The sequence below is a fragment of the Euleptes europaea genome, chromosome 10 (assembly GCF_029931775.1).
Source record: "Euleptes europaea isolate rEulEur1 chromosome 10, rEulEur1.hap1, whole genome shotgun sequence".
Taxonomy (NCBI): Eukaryota; Metazoa; Chordata; class Lepidosauria; order Squamata; family Sphaerodactylidae; genus Euleptes; species Euleptes europaea.
The window spans coordinates 62,494,747-62,516,203 of record NC_079321.1 but is presented as its reverse complement, the minus strand read 5'-3'; the positions used below and the strand labels follow the sequence as shown (position 1 = coordinate 62,516,203).

General features: G+C 41.5%; 1 protein-coding gene across 3 annotated transcripts in view; it reads left to right on the top strand.

Annotated features, from left to right (window-relative positions):
- HACE1 (HECT domain and ankyrin repeat containing E3 ubiquitin protein ligase 1) overlaps nucleotides 1–21,457 on the top strand; it is a 47,714-nt gene that overhangs the window by 10,015 nt on the left and 16,242 nt on the right. Inside the window, exons 4-17 of one of the 3 annotated variants that reach the window (XM_056856069.1) lie at nucleotides 184–288; nucleotides 3,211–3,286; nucleotides 5,229–5,360; nucleotides 5,881–5,963; nucleotides 8,745–8,841; nucleotides 10,413–10,514; nucleotides 10,710–10,816; nucleotides 11,349–11,499; nucleotides 13,488–13,825; nucleotides 14,730–14,798; nucleotides 16,699–16,786; nucleotides 20,095–20,206; nucleotides 20,295–20,392; nucleotides 20,992–21,079. In XM_056856069.1, coding sequence (XP_056712047.1) covers nucleotides 184–288; nucleotides 3,211–3,286; nucleotides 5,229–5,360; nucleotides 5,881–5,963; nucleotides 8,745–8,841; nucleotides 10,413–10,514; nucleotides 10,710–10,816; nucleotides 11,349–11,499; nucleotides 13,488–13,825; nucleotides 14,730–14,798; nucleotides 16,699–16,786; nucleotides 20,095–20,206; nucleotides 20,295–20,392; nucleotides 20,992–21,079 — 1,646 coding nt within the window. Of the gene's footprint in view, nucleotides 1–183; nucleotides 289–3,210; nucleotides 3,287–5,228; nucleotides 5,361–5,880; nucleotides 5,964–8,744; nucleotides 8,842–10,412; nucleotides 10,515–10,709; nucleotides 10,817–11,348; nucleotides 11,596–13,487; nucleotides 13,826–14,729; nucleotides 14,799–16,698; nucleotides 16,787–20,094; nucleotides 20,207–20,294; nucleotides 20,393–20,991; nucleotides 21,080–21,457 lie in introns of all 3 variants that reach the window. The other 2 variants (XM_056856067.1, XM_056856068.1) reach the window with 2 other exon arrangements.

Here is a 21,457-nt window from a genome sequence, read left to right as displayed (position 1 = left end):
AAATCAACACATGTATAAAGCACACAAATTCAGTCTTAACTGTTCACTTGTTCAAATGGTTCTTGAAGAAACAGGCTATAACTTTCAAATCTGGTACAAACTTACGAAGCTACTAGCTCTTGTGGAAGCTTGTCATTATTCTGTGTGGCTTTTAGTAAAAATTTTCCCAACCTTTTCCTTCAGCTGTGGGTCAGTTGAATGTCTAGCTCTGCTGTTAAAGAAAGGAGCTAACCCCAACTATCAAGATATTTCTGGGTGCACACCGCTTCATTTGGCTGCTAGAAATGGGTAAGAGACGTAGCTGTTGCATTTGACCTTTCGGTTCTTTAATCTTGAGCAGATAATCAGCCAGCTGCAAGATTTTCTCCAGTCATTTGGTAGAACTTGGGTTGAAGCCTTGTATGGTCCCTCCTCAGATAGCTGCACAGCAACTGTATTTGGTGAATTGCTCCAGAGAAGCAAACATAGTTCTGGATTGACACACTTGTTTATGAATCTGTTGAATATGATGTAAGTGAGTTCAAGATTAGTAGAGGCAATGTAGTGTTGTTGGAGAATAATTTCACATGGGTAGAAGTTGTCCAAGGGCAGAATAACTTTGGGTATTTTGTAGAAGCTGTTGTGGTTAGCAAGCAGCTTTAAATGCTTTATTGATTCAATTTCTGTGTTGCCTGCTATCCCCAGCTGAAGCCGGGCTCAGGGTGGCTAACACCATCAATATGTCACAGTATAACAATACAGTATATAATATATAACAATAAAGCTGTAATAAAACCACAAGATATAACAACCTAAAATTATTCAATTCACTTCCAATAATTAATCAGTTCCAGCAGATAACCAAGTGGCACACCATTGGAGAGCAGGGCCACGGTGAGCCCTCCAACACAACCAGAGCCTCCCAGTTCAGTTTAGTATTAACCTAAAGGGGGGGTAGGGAGGACAGATCTGATTAAACCAATCCTGTCCGCAACCATAGGCCTGGTGGAATATCTCGGTTTTGCAGGCCCTGCGGAACTCTTTAAGATCCCGCAGCGTCCTGATCTCACTTGGAAAAGAATTCCACCAGGCTGGAGCCAGGGCCGAGAAAGCCCTGGCCCTGGTTGGGAACAGCCAAGATGCTCTTTGGGCCAGGGATCACCAGTAGATTGTTGCATAATGCTCTCTGGCGGGCGTACCGGGAGAGGCGGTCCTGCAGGTATGATGGTCCCAGACCATACAAGGCATTAAAGGTTAAAACCAGCACTGTGAACCTGATCCGATGCCCCACCATGGCTGTAATTTGAGCCTCCATAGATATGGAGGCATCAAGGACCACAGCCAGGCTCCTGACAGCGGGCACAGATGTTAAACACATGCTGTCAAGAGCCAGGAGCAGGAACTCCGCCTCAGCACCGCCCCGGCCAAGCCACAGGACCTCTGTCTTCGATGGATTTAATTTCAGCCAACTCTGCCTCAACCATCCAGTCACAGCATCCAAGCACCCGGCCAGTGTGTCTGGGGCAGAGTCTGGACAGCCATCCATCAACAGATAAAGCTGGGTGTTATCACTGGTGACAACCCAGCCCAAATCTCCAGATAAGCTGGGCGGGGGGGGGTACATATAAATGTAAATAACATAAGAGAGAGTATCACTCCTTGTGGAATCCCACACACCAAGGCGTGCAGCTGCGATACCTCGTCTCCAAGCACCATCCTTTGTCCTTGACCATGGAGGAAGGAGTGCAGCCATCCAAAAAAAAGCCTAAAAGATTTAGGCCAAATTTGAACCAAAATTTAGCTATCCCTCTGAAAGAGAGGTTAGCGATATGATCACCCTAAACAATTGTGCTGGGTAAGAGCTAGCGGACACAATGAAGGCTGCATAATAGTCCTTAGTAGCCTTCACTACCACCTCATAGACTTTTATAAATGTCCTATAAGCTGTTCTATACAAAAGGCAAACCTATGCTGATATCATGTATATTCTTCATAAATGACAGCACGATGGCTCTGAAAATATTCATGTGAAAGTGTATTCTATACAAAACACTTAGACAATACACATTTCATGTTTGTGTGTGTGTAAAGTGCCGTCAAGTCGCAGCCGACTTATGGCGACCCCTTTTTGGGGGGGTTTTCATGGCAAGAGACTAACAGAGGTGGTTTGCCAGTGCCTTCTTCTGCACAGCAACCCTGGTATTCCTTGGTGGTCTCCCATCCAAATACTAACCAGGGCTGACCCTGCTTAGCTTCTGACATCTGACGACATCAGGCTAGCCTGGGCCATCCAGGTCAGGGCATTGCATGTTTACATACATGAAAAGGCAAGTGAGGTTATATACTGAATGCAACACTATTACAATAAGAGATACATATACACATGGAAATCATGAGAGACACCAATAATGTAACAAAAAAGTGAGAAACAGGTGTTATTATAATCCACTGGTGATAATATAATTCTACTACTGAGAAGTGAAGCTCCGAAGTAGCAGCAGTTATAACTTCTCTAAACAGATGAGCATTTGAGTAGCTAATACGTAAAAGACCTTGCGGAGAAGCAAGAAGAATTGCAGATACATGTTCTCCGGATCTAATTACATATTTCGAAAAGATTACTTCTTCAGCCTGCATCTACGGAACATATTTTTCATAGGATGTATGACCACAAAGGTTCAATTAGCAGCAGCCACTTGCTCTAATGGTCAGTAGACTGGAGAACACCCCTCCCTTTTTTTTAGGGGAAGTAATCACGCACACTGGAATGCCTTGTTTTTGGGCTGCAACGTAGAGCACCCGCCTTGCATATTCTGTTAGGTGATAGTGGAGGATCCTTTGTAAGGGAATTCTAAGAAAGCTGATCCAGACGCTCTTCTCTGAGGGGGAAGAACCGCAGTCTGCTGTGAGTTTGTACTCTTCGTCAGTCACCCACATGAAATTCCTCTTAAAGCCACTGTGTAAGCTCTGGGATGCCAGGATCCCTCATACCTTTTCGCCCTCTCTTTCTGCATTCTGCAAGCTAAGCTATAAGCTGTTCACACGTAGCCATAAGCATGCCTTTACATTTGAGTTACTTTTCAATTGTATTTATAAGCTGAGGCTGTGTCACCATGCAAAAAGGTTTTTCAGCCCTCTAAGTGGCTAAACCAGGCCTTGGAAACCAAAGAAGACGACGACAAATCAGACTTTCTTGAAATTTGGGTGTAATGAAATTTCTTTTCTTTACAGTCAGAAAAAATGTATGAGCAAGCTACTAGAATATAGTGCTGATGTCAACATTTGTAATAACGAAGGACTGACAGCGGTAAGTTCTGTAAACTTGTGTTTATTGACTTTTATGCAAAGATTAAAATAGTACTGTTCTCTGTGTTCATTAACTTCCCCCACTAATACTCCTGCCCAATAGTAAAAAAATAAGGGACAGCCTCTCCTGGTATGCCCCCCAAAGAGCTGTATGCTCTACCAACAATAATTTGCTGGTGATCCCTGGCCCAAAGAATGTGCAGCTGTCCTCAACAAGGGCCAGGGTTTTCTTGGCCTTAGCCTGGTGTAATAGTCTTCCTGGTGACATCAGGGCCCTGGGGGACCTTAAGGAATTCCGCAGGACCTGTAAAACGGAACTATTCCGCCAGGCCTATAACTGAGGACAGCCGCGAGTTGATCCATTGTTACTGGCCTCCCCATCCTTCCCCCCGCTCCTGACATCTGAAGGGGGTGACCTGCTGAAATCCTGTTACATGGTGGCATCTGGGCATTTTTTAAGGCCATCTGTTTACAGTTGTATTATAACGTTTTATTGATGTTGTTAATGTTTTCTGGATGATTGATGATTTTATGTATTTTAAAGGTTGTTACCCACCCTGAGCCGGACTTGCCGGGAATGAGGGCGGGCTATAAATTTAAAAAATATATGTGCACAAGAGTTACCATTAAATGCTGTCTTCTCTAATGGCTTTTGATTCAAAACACTTGATTTGGCATGTGATATCAGAGTGATATTGAGATCTCTGACAATGAATTGGTATTAGGAATGAGTGGATCCTACAGCTGTGTCCTGTGGAGGGTTGAATCAGCTCTTGTGGAACTGAGTTGAATCTTCTTTCGAAGGTCATGATCTTTCTTGGAGCAGGGAGGGAATTCTTCATCCCTTGCTCGCCCCTCACCCTAATATCTGTGAAGATAGTTGCCACGGTTAAAAAACAAACCAAACTAATCCCTTTTGCAGTGAGATAACTAAGTGCCTGGCTCAAATGTCAGAGCCCAGACTTCTCAGGCACTTGCAGAGCCTCCTCTAAGTGCTGGAACAGGACTTACTTAGAATGCTCATCCAAAATCTCGTGGAATGGGATTTGAGCAGTCTAAAGGTGTGAGGACCCTGTTTGATTGTGGAACCTGATTTGATTGGATTTCACAATCAGTCATCTCTCATTTGTACTGCAGTTATGCCCTATCCTAAAAATACACTTGTAGGTAGGTGCAACTACAAAACAAAATTGACATTTGTGGGCAAACTCAACCCCATTTTCCCAAATCCATACATTCTTGTTGGGTAATAGTTTTCCCCCATTAATCTAACATCTTCACATCCCCAGTTGATTGAAAACAAAAATATTACCCTTGGGTCTGCAGTCCAATGAAAAGAAAGAGTAGATGCTTTCAGAAATATGGTCCTAATTTCTAATCATAAATTTCCCTCTTTGGACTGTAAGCTACTAACACTCAGATTTGTAAACCTTTGTCTGGGATGTGTGGTGATAGGCAACACAGACAAGTATTACTGCAGATCTTGGCATGTCTACTGATTGCAGACCTCAGATGTAATCACACCTCTGTGTATATACAGGTTCCCTTATACAAGGTGAATGTATGTTCTATGTGTGTATTTGGAATTCCCAATAGGGTTCATAGAGCTGTACTTCCTTCATAGAGTATGTAGATGTCCTGGCAGTCTACAAAGTTCTAGGTGCATGTTGGAATCCCTGAGTAATTACATTTGGTGTTACATTTTAAATCACTGACAGAAGGGTTATTTGTTTAAGCTGCTGTTCTTGGCGTGGTGTAGATATTAGCATGCTATCCTCTTAGCACTCTTGGAATCTCAGATTTATGGAGCACCTGTGTTTGTGTTTAATACCCATGCTAAAGCCATGATCATATTTGCTTTGCCTTCACCTTTATGAATTTATGTTTATCACATTTACTTGCTGATGAGTCTCCTCCCCCCTCCGATTTTTTTATGTATCCAGATACATTGGCTTGCTGTTAATGGAAGAACGGAATTGCTTCATGATCTTGTTCAACATGTTAGCAATGTAGATGTTGAAGATGCCATGGGACAGACCGCACTTCATGTGGCATGTCAGAATGGTCACAAAACAGTAGGTGGATGAAAATACACACATTTAACGTAAACTGCTTTGATTATAATGAACGTATCACAAATTTCTGAAGGAAGTTCTTTAATAGAAAGCATGGCACATTAAAAACTTGTTTTATTATTGATAATACTCTTAAGCAATTAGTTCTTGTGGGAATGCAGGGTTTCTCTTGAAACAAGCACTTTATAGCTTGTTCTCTAATAGGCTATCATTATATAGGGACATGCATATTTGCATTCTTCTGTGACCCTGAAAAAGCTTATGGGCCTTTGAACAAAAAGCCACCTGCCGTGGGGCCAGTGAAGAAGGAAAATCTGCTGAGATGTATCTCCCTCCCCCACAAGCAGAGCTGTAGGTCTGCCAATCTTTCTGTACTTGTTATATATTTTTGTTATATTCGTCTACATATATCTGAATCTGAAACCTTTATTGCAGGAAATAGTTAGGGGTAATTTAAAAGGGATGAAAGTAGAGTATGTGTTTGTGTGCTTCATTAATTTTTGTTTTTTCTTCCCAAAAGACAGTCCAGTGCCTGTTAGACAGTGGTGCAGATATTAACAGGCCCAATGTTTCAGGAGCAACTCCACTCTATTTTGCTTGCAGGTATGATTTACTGTTTTATAAAATAGTAGAAAAGAGCAAGAGTCCAGTAGCACTTTAAAGACTAACAAAAATATTTTCTGGCAGGGTATGACCTTTCGTGAGCCACAGCTCACTTCTTCAGATATCTGAAGAAAATATTTTCTGGCAGGGTATGAGCTTTTGTGAGCCACAGCTCACTTCTTCAGATATCTGAAGAAGTGAGCTGTGGCTCACGAAAGCTCATACCCTGCCAGAAAATATTTTTGTTAGTCTTTAAGGTGCTACTGGACTCTTGCTCTTTTCTACTACTGCAGACAGACTAACACGGCTACCCACTGTGTTTTATAAAATGTTACATTCACCTCCAAATGAGACAATAGAATGAGTGTTGGTTTGGCTGTATGGTAACCAAGTTAAAATCTTTTTCCACCGTGAAGCTTCCTGGGCAGCTTGGGAACAAATCTGTCTCTCAGCCAACTCAAACCACTTGAAGCGGAACAAGTCTATTGGTTTACTCCTTGTTATGACTGGTAGAAGTCTTTGCCACACCTGCTACCACCTGTTAAAGTTACTGGAATCTGGTTTTTAGTGGCTGAAGCTTAAATAAAATTAACACCATAAAAATAAATTGTGATGAGAAACTTGCTGTTGGAAGAATTTCTCTGGTGGATATATAAGGACTAGTTGGCCAGAGTTTGGGGTGGAGTTGGGAGAAGTAAACTGGGAAATGGAGGCACCTGGCTTCTAGCTCCAGTGAGGTTCAGAAAGTAGAAGACAGAGGCAACTATGAGAGCCAGACTCTGAGAAGTCTGTACCTAGGGTGAATCCTCACTGTGAATCTGCACTGCATCTCTAGATCTAGTGAAGCCTGTCCATCCCCCCTAAGCCCTGTCTCTGTGAGGATACTGCCAGCCTAGTTAGGTGACTTAAGAAGGGAACATCTCTTATCCACAGACATGCTCATCCTCTGTGGAATGTAAAAGCTAAAAGACCTGTATAAACTACTAGAACTCAGTGGTGGTTCCTAGTCTTCATCCAGGTTACAGGGAAACCAGTACAATGTTGGTAGAAATGGAAAAACATTTTCTGGATCTTCTGTAAATACTGTCCATGTTAGCAAAGCAGAATTCTGTTCAGATTAACTTTGCTAATTCTGTGTGTATTGATTTGCAATTGTACATCAACCGGGCTGCTTTGAGACACATGAAGCTGCCTTATACTGAATCAGACCCTTGGTCCATCAAAGTCAGTATTGTCTATTCAGACCAGCAGCGGCTCTCCAGGGTCTCAGGCAGTGGTCTTTCACATCACCTACTTGCCTAGTCCCTTTAACTGGAGATGCCGGGGACTGAACCTGGGACTTTCTGCATGCCAAGCAGATGCTCTACCACTGAGCCACAGCCCCTTCCCAAGGGGCTAACCAATTTTGGTATGTTCATAACAAAGAGCCTTTGGCTCATGTGTTCCTCTCCCATTCCTCCTTTCCTTCATGCATGGTACAGGCTACCTAGCTTGAGCCAAATTAGCAAACCAGAGCTTGTCACTTCTTCCCATTCACAGTTTGTTTAATGCAAAGAAGACTTTATTCTCCATGCCAACTTCAAGGGTTGAGGATGGGCCATACAAGGCCAAGGGCTTCCTGGCTTAGATTGCTCATGGTACAAGATGGTGAGGAGGAATGTGGGAGTGGGAATGTCTGACAAGGATCTGCCATCCCAAGGTCATATGCATTTTTAAAATTTAAAATATACACTCTGCCTTATCTCGGCAAACTGAAGATGACTAACAAAGCATCAGAAGTTGCAGCACAGAGACATCAGTATCTTAACAAGTTAACACCAATACACGGTTACATGGTAAAAAGCTGCCACAGTTTACCTTCCACCAAATGCCTTCTGGAACTGAACAGACTTCTTGAGTACAGCAAGTGATGGCATCTGCTGCACCCACTCTTGTAGGCCATTTGAGAGGAATGGACCAACTACAGAGAATGCCTGTGACCTGTTGCCAGATTGACCTGTTGCCAGATGGACAATTCTTGGTGAGAACCACCATGAAAAGGCTGTCTGAGGAGCTCAGCTGGTGGAGTCTGATCTGGAGAACCGGGTTGGATTCCCCACTCCTGCACATGAAGCCAGCTGGGCGACCTTGAGCTACTCACACTCTCTCAGTGTCACCTACCTCACAAGGTGTCTGATGAGGGGAAGGGAAAGTGATTGTAAGCCGGTTTGAGTCTCCCTTAAGTGGTAGAGAAAGTTGGCATATAAAAAACCAACTCTTCTTCATGGCAGTATACTCATAACAAGTTGAAGTCTTCTGGGCTTTTAAAAAATCTTTTATCATCAAGTACATGAACTTAAATTACTGCAAATGATCTTGTTTAGAAAAGTTGCTTTACAACTGTGCTAGTGTTTTGCTGTGAAAACTAGAGAAAACGTGTACATTTTTCTTCTGCTTGTTGCTCCAAATGTCTTTGAAAGGGCTTTTATTCTTTTAGTGGTGGCACCTTGCCTGTGGAATGCCCTTATCCTTGAGGCTCACCTGGCACTTGCCCTACTCTGTTTTAGATATCATGCCAAAAATTTTTTACCCAGACTTTTAAATAAGGGGTCTGATATTTTTAAATGGGTTTTACAGTCTTCTTCTAGGCTAGCAGTCTCAGATGTTCTATGCTATTTATGCTCCAGCTGGGTTTTCAGTTGTTGTTAGTGCATACTTACTTTATGAATTATTTTGCGGTAAGCTGTCTGGTTACAGAACACAAACTAAATAGACCTTATAACCTTCCTATGTTTCGTACAGCCACGGCCAAAGAGATACTGCACAGATTCTTCTACTGAGAGGAGCCAAATATTTGCCAGACAAAAATGGAGTCACTCCACTTGATCTCTGTGTACAGGTACAAAATTAGCTTTGAGTTAACATGTATTTTCTAAAACCAAAACCTTAAGTTCTTTTCTAAGATCCACATCTGTTATGTGGAGGTGCTTACAGAGGATGCTTGAGGAATTACATAATTCTTTGTGTGCAAAAGGAAAAGCTGTGTCTCTTTCCTGCTCCACCCATTCTGTTCCATTGTGTGGTATGTTCTCTTGTTCAAGGGCAACATGTGTCGTTTTGCTACAGGTTGGATGCATGACTACCTCCTTCATATATTAAGAGGTGTAGAAAGACAGTGCACTTATGCTTCCCACATGAGATTGTCCATGTTACATGCAAAATCACAATTAGATTAAAAGCTTTTTGGGTAGGGGGCTCTGTTTTATGCAGCAAATTGCATGTGATTGGAGCTAAGTAAATGTTCACTGATTGCGGTAGTTTTTAGATCTCTTATCTGAACAACAGTGGAAAGTTTATCTTGCATAGAGTTCTGTTTTCATTAGTATTTCACCCAATTCTGCTCTATAAAACAAATTATTGCACATGGGTGAGCATTAAACAAATGAAATTTAGCATGTTCACCTTCATATAAATATCACACTAGAATTTAAGTTCAAGGTATTGACATTCAAGTATGATAAAAGTTCTGAATTTGTCTCAATAAAACAAATTATGTTTCAGGTGCAGTTCAAATAAATATCCTGTACAATTTATCTAACATTTACAGTTGTTTTTCAAGTTTTACTGTATAATCTATCTAAGGTATCACATTTGCACCCTGATCCGAAGGGGGTCCATCCTATCAACCACTATATCTTTTAGCCCGGTGCTGGCCTCTGTGAGGTAGCTAGATCTGTGCAAGTGGATCAGCCACAGCTGCTGTTTAGTCTTCTGCAAACCTGGAAAACACCTCAGTGTATAGATTTTTTTTAAAATAGCAAAACCCTAGAACCCTGGTCATCTCCGCCCCGTAACTGCAGGTGCGCTGAATTGGCAAAAACCAAACTTCCAGAGATCAGGTGGCCTTTTGTGTTGCTTTGCACATGAACGCTAGTGGTGGCCAGGAGAAGGAGGAGGAGCAAGTGGAGGACAGAGCTGGCAGCCAAGGAATGGAAGCCCAAACTGCAGCTGGCAGAAAGGTCGAAAATGGGATTTCCCCTCCTCAGTGTGTCCTTGCGGGTTTCCCTCTTTATTTTATTGGATTTATAGCCCGTCCTTTCGGGGCCAAGGCAAGGCTCAGGGCGGCTCACAACAGTTCAATAGACAAAATAATAATATACAAAATAAATCAAATAAATACATAGAAAATATAAATTATTGCTAGTATTTTAAATCCTTGAAAACTGACCTAAAAAGCCTAACTAAACAGATGGTGCCCTAACTATGTTTCATCCCATATATAATATTAAAACTGATATTAATGAAAAAGAGGATCAACAACACCCTAATATGTAGTGATGCTGGTGGTGCTTCAGTTGACCTTGTATCCCTACGTGACTTTAGAACTGCTCATATTTGTTCAGCTGATTTCAGTTACGCCCCTAAATTTTCTGAAATATGTTTCACATTGTAATCCTCTCCTTTTTCCAGGGTGGTTATGGAGAAACTTGTGAAGTTTTAATACAGCATCATCCTAGACTTTTCCAAACAGTTATTCAGATGACTCAAAATGAGGATCTACGGGAAAACATGGTAAACTTGGTTTTAAATGTCCTAACTAATAGTTTTTAAAAAATATACAGTCTTTTAAAGTAATTAAGATAACTTTAACTGGATGATAGCCCTAATTGTTAGAAATTATTCTGCATAACAATACAGATTTCTAGAGTTTTAATTTGCTGCATTGGTGTGACCAAAACATTTAGTGACTGTTTTTTCTGTACCCAGTTGCGACAAGTCCTAGAACACTTATCTCAGCAGAATGAAAACCAGTACCTAAAAATCTTGACTAGCCTTGCTGAGGTGGCAACAACAAATGGTCACAAACTGCTCAGGTAATTCAGGTACAACCAAGAATAATGATTCTTTAGGTTCCGTTTTCTCATTTTTCACATGGAGTGGAATATATGGACTGCCATCAAAATATGTATTCTTAAAAAAGTTTGAGGAGGGTAGCTAAAGCTTCTGGGATATCCTCTTGAGGTTCCGATAACAACTTACTGGCATGAGAAACAAAGCAGACCATAATGGGTGGGTTGAACGTGTTACTAATACTTGTATGTATTACATAACCATAAAAACATTGCACTTTCCTGCTTATTCTCCTGTCTCTTGAAGTGGGAGAAGGGCATAACAGTTGCATGGGAGGGACCTAGAAGGAATAAGGGGATGTCTGGGTGGTGCATGTGGCCAGGTGAGAGGAGAGGCTGTTATGAGAATAGGTAATAGGTCATTGGAGAAGGACCACAATGATTCTTCTGGTTCTCCTGTTAATTGACAATTTTCAAGTTGTACAATTTTAAATTTGTCCATAGGGCCACCTATGGTTATGCTGAGGAACTGCATGTTCTGTTTCCCCCCCACCAGCCTGTCAAGCAGTTATGACGCTCAGATGAAGAGTTTGTTGAGGATTGTGAGGATTTTTTGTCATGTCTTTCGCCTGGGCCCATCCACTCCCAATAATGGAAATGACATGGGTTATAATGGAAATAAGACTCCGAGAAGTCAAGTGTTCAAGGTCAGAAAAGTCACTGACGTTGTTAAGAAGATAGACCTTAAAGAGGTGAATTTCTCAAAGCATGCATTCATTAATCAGGCATCTCATGAGGAGGAAGTAAGTTTGGTTGATACCATTATTAAGTTGGGACCACTTTTTTACCCTTGCGGCATTTTAAATATAACTAATTAGCTATGTCTTTTAAAAAATTCTCATTATCTTTTTTCACCCTGTGTAGCATGAAATTGAGTTTTTAAGTTTCCAGGTACAAGACTTCATCCAATTAATTCCATTGCTTCTACCTCATTGTGGCTGTCAGGATTGCTATTGTGAGAATTGCATGTGCTTGATTTCCCCCCCAACCCCCCCATACACAAATTTCATGGGTTATGCTTGCAGAGAAACTGAAGCAGTACTTCTGTTGTGGTTGACGGTTTGTTTTGTGCCAGACTTTGTGACTTCTTAGCTTTTCCAGTTATGGATCCTTCTGTCCTCTTCTCATTCTATTGTATATATTATGTAGCGATGTATAAGTATAGCACTCACCGTTGTTCCTTGTATGTACAATGATTAATATTAAATCTAGTGACCTATTTATAGAAGTAATGAGACATCACCTACCAAGGTGACTGTCGTCTTCCTCTAAAATGCTGATAGATTTCCCTATGGAGAATATAAATTGCTCAACAACTGGTGTTTATGATATGTGTATCAACTGGTATGCACAGTTGTAACGCTTTATAGGAAGAGATAAGCTTGTCATCAGCTCAGCAAAGCTGCTAGGTGGCAGGGATATCTTCAGAAGACTTTGAATGTTGGCCAGAAAGTAAGAAACCCCTGCATAAGCCAGTGTGGTGTAGTAGTTAAGAGGGGCAGATGCTAATCTGGAGAACCAGGTTTGATTCCCTCTCCTCCACATGCAGTCTGCTGGGTGACCTTGGGCTGGTTTCGGTTCTTTCTCTCAGCCTCACCTACCTCACAAGGTGCCTGTTTGGGGGTGGGGGGAAGTGAATATGATTGTAAGCTGCTTTGGGACTCCTTTCAGTAGAGAAAAGTAGGGTATAAAAATAAACTCTCCTTCTCTTCCTCCTCTTCCTCCCCCCCTTGATCAAATGATTTCTGTCAGTGCAACTCCATTGATGGAAGAAGTAGGAAGAGCAATTTAATTTCCTCCTAATTGCAGCCCACCAGCCTGTGTCACTGTTACTCCATGCGGGCCCTGTGAGCTCAGCAAATCAGTTCTCTCAGGGGTAGAAACGGCTGCTGGGTAGAGCGGAAATAGGTGAAGATATGCAATCGTTGTGCAAGATTCTTGTGCAAGTAGATTGCTGGATCCAACCACATGTGAATATAGTGTTGGAATTCTACCCAGGTTGCCTTTGGTTCATGATAATGGTGGCATGTTATTTCTACAGAATATCTGTTGAATAGGTAAAATGGTTGCTTCTTATTAAGATAATCATTGCTATCACTTTTTGGATGAGAAGTTGAGCTTCTGAATGTTTGACTTATCCAAAAACACAAAATCACAAACTGGCGTTGTTGATTTACTAAATCCATATGCAAAAATATCTAACCTATAAATTTTAATCTGTGCAAGATCTATGGCAGTGACTGTATCCATATTGCAAGAAGGCATTCTCATAAACCATTTGACCACCCTCACATGTGCCAGCATGGCTTGTATTGGTGGGGTTTTGGGGTCACTTTAGCCCTTCTGTTAAGCATCTTGAATGACTGTAACTATTAGGGAACCAAATAAAACTGCAAAATTTGGCCAAAGCACAATATTGGCACTCTTGTTTTCATTTCTTAAAATCTTTTATCTCTCCCCCCCCCTTAAATGCATATGCTTTAGGGAGTTTGAAACAAGAGGCCTATCTTGCTTCATCTTCTATGTAACTTATTAGAGTTGTGACAGTTGTACTGTGACCTCTGGCTACTACTTTCAGCATTGCACTAGAAGTTCAATTTTTGGTTTTGTGTTTAATTTCCCTGGTGCTTTGCAGCCTCTGGAATTACTCTGGCACTCATTAGACGAATGGCTAGCTCTAATATCAGCAGAACTGATGAAAAACAAAAGGGACTCTGCCAACATCACTTCCATCTTATTGAAGCAAAAAGGACCAAATCAGCGCGATGGCACTCCTACCCCTATCTTTGATGTTGCTTCATCTGAGAAGAGCAGAATGCTACCTGCAGACACAGGGGACTCTAAAGCGTATGAAGTTGTCAGCCCACAAGAAGCTTATGCAGATTACCAGGATGTTATTTCTGTGACGGCAAACCGATTGAGCGCTGTCATTCAAGCATTTTATATGTGTTGTTCCTGTCAGATGCCTTCAGGGTAAGCAGGGTATGACTTTCAGACCTTTTCCGTTCCTCTTTCCAGATAATTCTTAACTTTGTTTGGAACACAGCTGATGCCAGTTTTAAAGCAAATGTCAGTTAAGGGGTTCCTTCCTGCCGGGTAACGGCAGGAAACAGGAGTTGAAACAGGAGTTTGAAACAGGAGTTTTAACCGTTGTGATGGTCATGAAGTGGCAGACAAACTCTAAAACAAAACTATGACATTGTTGAAGTAAGGATTACTAGAAAATCTGGTGCAAATGTATGAAGTCATAAGGTTTGGAAACCATACAAGACTATAATTATCGCATGTATCTGCCTTCTCCAAGAAGCTCCAAGCTTGACATCCAAGACTGGATTGGTATCAAAGAGAATGGTTTGGCACTATTCAACAAGCCTAGAAGATTTGCAAACTATGGGTTGATTGTAGTTTGTAACTCTATGGTTTGTACAAGCAATGCCTACCCAGTCTGCAGCCTGGGAAGTAGGAAAGGAAGGAGAGAACCATAGTGCCCAAGGCAAGGTGAAAGAGAGAAGGGGAGGATGGAGCATGTGAGCCTGATGTTCATTTGCATAGTGATATGTTTGAACCATCCCAGAGAAAAGGCCTAAGGTTTACTTAGTGGCTGTTTAGTTTTCCATGAAGTTATTGCAGCCACTAAACTACTTCTATAAAAGTAACCTCCACAAAGCTTCTGCTTTCCTTTTATAGATTCCTTCTGTGGAACATTTGTCTAAACACCTTCTTCCCTATAATTTCCCTATGTTAGACAAGAGATCTATAGCGTATTTAAAACATACTTGCTCTCAATTAATGAAACTTTCAGTTGCACTCAGGAATTAAACTATTGTTATGTTATGTTAGACTTTGGCACCTTGTTAATTTGAATGTTTCATTTCAGAATGACATCTCCTCGCTTCATAGAGTTTGTTTGCAAACATGACAACGTTCTTAAATGCTTTGTAAACCGGTATGTCCCCAGAAACTAACTTATTTAATGAAATGTTTCTTGGTACACTGATAACTTCAGACTATGATGTATGGTTTCAGATAAATCAGCCATTTAGCTTGCATGCTAAAGTTTAATTTTACTTGAGCATCACACTGAAATTAATGGTGTGTTTTTATTGGTGTGTTTTTATTCTAGTGAAGAGAGTAAGGTTGGAGAGGGTAGAGATGTATTGTGGCTCAAATTCAGATCAACCTATGGTTAAGGAAGCTTAACTATGGTTTAGTATGATCAGTAATGACAAACTATGGCTTGTAAAACTAGCAGACTGGAATCAGAAACTGGTTGAACTGGGTTTGCAAACCAAGGTTTACGCTAACGATATAAAATGACAAATTATAACTGCAAAGGTGATTTTTATGCCAGAGGCTGCTGTACAATAGAGATGGGAGGATATGGTGGTGCTCACTACTGAACAGATAGAAAACAAAAGCAGGCAAGTGGTTCTAATCACTGTTTTGGTTCTGAAATTGAGTAGTGTGTACCATGATTTGGCATGATGACAGAGTTGAACTTTTGTGTATGTACCTTCACAAGGGGTCTTCAGGGATTCCAATTCCAGTGCCATATGAGTGCCTGTATACAAACAAGTATTTAGATGTAAATTAATTATAACTTTCATAGCCGCTGTAGAAAAGAGCAAGAGTCCAGTAGCACTTTAAAGACTAACAAAAATATTTTCTGGCAGGGTATGAGCTTTCGTGAGCCACAGCTCACTTCTTCAGATACAGCTAGAATGTGAATCCATCTGTCTTTAAGTAGAGGAAAGTGAACTCAGACAAGCATTAGTATGTAAATGTGAATAGCAGGCGTGATGGGATTAGGTATGGTATGCAGAAGAGTCTGTGATGTCCAGGGGAGAGATGGGTGTGGAGAAATCAGCATTGGTAATGAACCATGAAGAATAACAGCCTTGTCTTTACCAGACAGCAAATAGATTAGATGATAGTCGTATGAACATGCTGGGAAGTGTAAGATCAATGAAGTAATAAAAGAAAATCTCATAGAAGAATATAACTCATAGCTGAATAAAAAAAATGGATGTGTTTTGGTCTTTGCCTTTCCATGCAGGCAGACTCTTTGTTCAGTTGGACTATCTGAGAAGCTGCCAAATAATTCGTTGAGGGGTAAGGCAGTATATTTGGCCAAGAATAAAAGTCTTTGAAAGACTGGAATAGTTAAGATTTTTAAATAATATGGAAGCACTGGAAAAGTTGAGGTGCTCAGTCCCCAGAAAGAGGGTACACATTTCCTTTTGGCATCACTACATAACTTGAGGTGGTCCCTTCATTCTAAATCTGCACGTATGTTACTCATATCTAAAGGGAGGTCTGAGGGAATACTTGGATAGGGGATGTGTAAGCTTGATTCAGTCCTTCCTTTGCCTCCAGGACTTGGTGATTTATAGACTTATTTCATCTCAACCTTTTTCTGCATTTAGCTGGTATGCTGCACCTAACCTTACCTGGAATCTTGCATTTTGACTTAATTCAAAAATGCCATACTTCAGGTTCCTGAACTCGTTCATACCCACCATCTTGCAGTATTCTGTATGGGATGCATTACATTTGCAGTATATATATGTATGTTAATATAACATGTTTTGTGAGGTTTCTTATTGTATCTGAACAGCTTGTTACGTGCACCCAGATCCTCTATGTATCCAAGCATTCTATGTTATGTGTATGTTTAACTAGTAAGATATTGCTGAATTTAGTAACCTAGGAGTCGGTGATTGTGTTTTGTGTGTAACTTGTTTAGTGTTCTAGGATCGAGGCCAGAAGTGTTTTCCTTACTGTCTGGTTCTTATCTCCTGAATCAAATAAGGGACTGGTCTTAATCTAAATGTTTTATTTTCCAGAAATCCCAAAATTATTTTTGATCACTTCCACTTTCTTCTTGAGTGTCCTGAACTCATGTCCCGATTCATGCATATCATAAAATCACAGGTAAGCTTTGAGAGAATAATGTAAGTTTCAGTAGTTCTTTACATTATTTATAGTCTTTCATCACCGAGACTCAAGGCAGATTACACATTATAAATAATTGCAGTCAATAGGATGACACATCTAAGAAGCAATATAATAGGACAAGGAATTGTAGAAATTTGAAACAGAGCTGTTGTCTGAACAAAGCATCAGTATTAAACATTACACATTAAACAATGCAGATCATGATATTACATCCGCAGAAACAAAGTGCATTTTCCTGGGTCGATCTGTTATAAGGTAGCCCTGTTTCCTTTATAAAAAATGCCACCTTGAACAATTCTGTTTTACTTGGTTTGTGAAATGCCAGGAGCATGGGTGCCTTCCTGGCCTGACAACCTCAGGCAGGTCATTCCACAGGGTGGGGTCCCACTATAGAGAAGTCGTCTGTATGGGCAGTTGTTGATCTGGCCCGTCGGCAGGGTGGCACTTGCAGAAGGCCCTGCTCAAATGAGAGCTGTTGTTGCTGTAGAACATAGGTGGAAACGAGGTCTTGCATATATGAGGGTCCAAGGCCATGAAGGTCTTTGACATGACTTCGGTAACTGATGGGCAGCCAGCGGAGTAATTACAGGATGGCTGTGACATGTATGCTCTGTCTCGTTCCCAGTAATAACCCAGCTGCAGCAATCTGCACCAATTGGACTCTGAATTGATTTTGAGGGGAGACCTGCGTAGAGTTCATTGTAGTAGTCTTAATCTCAATGTTACAGTGCCATGGATCCATGCTGGCCAGATCAGTCGAGTCAAAGTAGGGGGACATCTTCTGGGCTTAAACCAAGTTGGAAAAGAGCATTTTTTTGTAACTATTTTAACTTGGTTCCCCAGTGGTAATGCTGGGCTCTAGTATAATCCCTAGGCTCCTAACCAAGTCAGCAAGATTTCTAAAGCCATTAGATACACCCATTGCTACCACATAAATCACCTTACTGGTTTCTGTGGCGTTAACTGTAGACATTGATGTAATACACTAATGTTGTGAATGGTGTCTTATGGGAAAATTCTTCAACTTAAATTGTACAAGTCTTACCAATTGCGAATTGTATTTGCAAATACTTGGAGAAGCAAAACTCTTTTTATTTGAGTTCTGAGTTTATTTAGAACCCCACTTTTCTCCCTGATGAAGACCCAAAAGCAGCTTTCAAAAACACTCGGTTTAAACAAGCAAAATGCAAATCAAGTAGTATAGTATAATCCATTTTGGCAGATGTTAATGTTGTGCTGAATAGCTGTGTGTGTAAAGTACCATCAAGTTGCAGCTGACTTATGGCGACCCCAGCAAGGGACTTTCAAGGCAAGTGATTAAGCTGAAGTGGTTTGCCATTGCCTTCCTCTGCAGAGTCTTCCTTGAAGGTCTTCCTTCCAAGTACTGACCCAGCTTAGCTTCAAAGATCTGATGAGATTGGGCTATACTATACCATTCCACATCCTGAATAACTGATTAGGATGTTGTGTATTAATTAGGTAAAGGTAGTCCCCTGTGCAAGCACTGGATCATTACTGACCCAGGGGGTGAGGTCACATCCCAACGTTTACTAGGCAGACTTTGTTTATGGGGCGGTTTGCCATTGCCTTCCCCAGTCATCTACACTGTACCCTCAGCAAGCTGGGTACTCATTTTACAGAAGGATGGAAGGCTGAGTCAACCTTGAGCCAGCTACCTGAAACAGACTTCCATTGGGATCGAACTCAGGTCGTGAGCAGAGTTTGGACTGCAGTACTGCAGCTTACCGCTCTGCGCCACGGGGCTCCATTGTGTATTAATTGCTATATCCACATTTATGATATTCATTTAAAACATGAAAATCCATTGCATATGTGGAACATTTCCTCACATAGTACCATCTTGCTCAATTTTGGATGTGTATTAGAACACAGGGAGGGAAGGCAGCATGGTTTAGCCTGACCTTGTCAGATCTCAGAAGCGAAGCAGTTTCAACTCTGGTTAGTATTTGGATGGGAGATCACCAAGGAATACCAGGGTTGCTATGCAGAGGAAGGCACTGGCAAACCACCTCAGTCTCTTGCCTTGAAAACCCCAAGTCACCATGAGTTGGCTGTGACTTGACAGCACTTTACATACCCATTAGTACACAGCCATGCAGTCTCCACAGCCCCTGGGGCAGAGTGATTACTTATTGCAGCATGACTCTTAGTTAACAGGGGTCAGACTGCATTTAGACATGAACCATTTCTTATTTAAACTACAGTCCACTTCACAGATTTGGTTAGTCTACAGTGCACAAATTACAGCACAGCAAGTTGATAAATGCTAGTTAGATTGCTGCTTGACACCTTTCCTCTCTCCCAGCAGAGTCTCTGGATGCTTTCCTAGGTTTCCTTACGTTGTCGGACTGCTGGCAAAGCCTTACTACATATGCCGTCTACTGGCTGTTAGTTGACTGCAGTTAATTGTGAGAGGATGGTGCGGGGCAGGAAGACTATGAATGGGGGAAGCCTAAAGCAAAACAAATTGCTGCTGCTCTTAGTTAAAATTCACCAGTTTCCCTTCTCCTCCCTGTCCAGCTACTACTATTCTTCAGTTTATGCAGTCATGAAGTTGTTCCGGTCCAGTTTATATTTTAAAACTTTACATTATTCAGATGACAGCCCTCCAAGCTTCATGGAAAACCTGTGAAACAGGAATTTCAGAAGCAGTTTGGAACAGAGCACGTGGACTTTAGTGTCTGTGATAGGATTTCCACCCGTAGAATGGCCCTTTCTCATTTCCCCCCATACTGTTCCTGGAATGCAGTACTCCTCAGGAGCATCATGAAGGGGGAATTGAAGGGCTGTTGTGAGGGAGGGGGGAAGTTGCTCCCTCATTACATGCCCTGATCTGTTCAGAATCCAGCTCACTTATGACGTTGAAAATAAATAAATTCCACTTGGTATGCTCAAGGCTTTGGCATGGCCAAAGTAGGTCTTTAGTTCTTTGTGTTTGTTCTCTCTTTTTGGGGGGGGGGGTTGCCATCAAGTCACAGCTGATTTGCAGCAATCCCTGGTTGAGTTTTCAAGGCAAGAGACATTCAGAAATGGGTTGCCATTGCCTGCCTCTGCGTTGTGACCCTGGTGTTCCTTGGTGGTCTCCCATCCAAATACTGACCAAGGCTGACCCTTCTTAGCTTCCGAGATCTGACAGCAGCGGGTTAGCCTGGCCTATCCAGGGATCTCAGTGCTCGGTGTAAATCTTTTATCTCCCGTATGAAACATTTACTCTTGTGTGTTTGATTGTTCTCTGTTCTCTCCCCTTGTCTCTCTCCCCCCAGCCCTTTAAAGATCGATGTGAATGGTTTTATGAGCATTTGAATTCTGGACAGCAAGACTCGGACATGGTCCATCGGCCAGTCAGTGAAAATGATATTCTGTTGGTCCACAGAGGTAAGCAGTTTCACCCATGCCATCTTTGTTGTGCGAAGCACTTCTGTGTTGACACAAGTTAAGAAATTAATTGGTATTTCATATTTAGATTCTATTTTTAGGAGCAGCTGTGAAGTTGTATCTAAAGCAAACTGTGCAAAGCTGAAACAGGGAATTGCGGTGCGTTTCCATGGCGAAGAAGGCATGGTGAGTAAAATTATATATTGTGTAATGCATAAAACATAGTTTTCATGAGATCCATATAAAAATAGTGTCTTGAGGACAGCAGGTTCTGAAACTCATAGCAAGCTGCCCTAGATTAAGAAGAAAAAACTGATTCAGTCTCTTGGCTTATCGTTGTGTTTGGCTCCAGCATGGTTAGATCAAAACAAAGAAGCGCACCATCCATGTTTCTGAAGGCAAAGACCCCTGTGGATCGAAAAGCCTAACCCCTTTCTTTTCTTAGGCCTTTTGCTCTCAGTGAGCATTAGCTGTATATGATTCTTGTCAAAGGAGGAACTGCAGGTGTTAGGTAATAATGATGTGCTCCCTGGCCCAAGGCAGATAGAAAGCCTCTGTGCTGAACAGAGCAAGATGCGTGGGCAGACTTTGTGCCATCTCTTTTTAAGTAGCCAAGACCACTTTTTGGGGGGAGGGGGGAGGACTGTCACTTTTCAGAATGTGAGTCAAAACCCACTTGAGCACTATTGTAACACTTTCATAATCACTTTGAATTAAACATGCATATGACCATATCCGAAATCATAACTGAAATGTTAATCTCCCATTTTCCTTTTTGCACCTAGGGTCAAGGTGTGGTACGTGAATGGTTTGATATCCTATCCAATGAGATAGTTAACCCAGACTATGCACTTTTTACTCAGTCAGCGGATGGTATGTTGGTGTTGCTGTCTGTTACAACAAAGTTTTGGAAATAATCTGAAACAGCTAATAATCTTGCCAGAAATAATCTTTTCACAGAAAAGTTTTTATAGGTGGCCCTAAGTGTAAGAACGGGCCTTCTAAATCAGTTCAGCTTCTGTGGTACATAATTCTGTAAGTAGAACTTCTCCTGTATGAGAATTGTGCAGTGTTTACTAAACGTGGTGGGCAAGGACCAAGCAGTGCAGTCCTCTGCAGAATTACTGTAGTCTAAGTCCATTGATTTCATTGGGATTAGACTTGAGTAACTCTGCAGAAGATTGCACTGAAAAGCTGGTATAGCATTGGCCATGGGTTTGCGCAAGCCCTGCTGGATTTTGACATTAAATT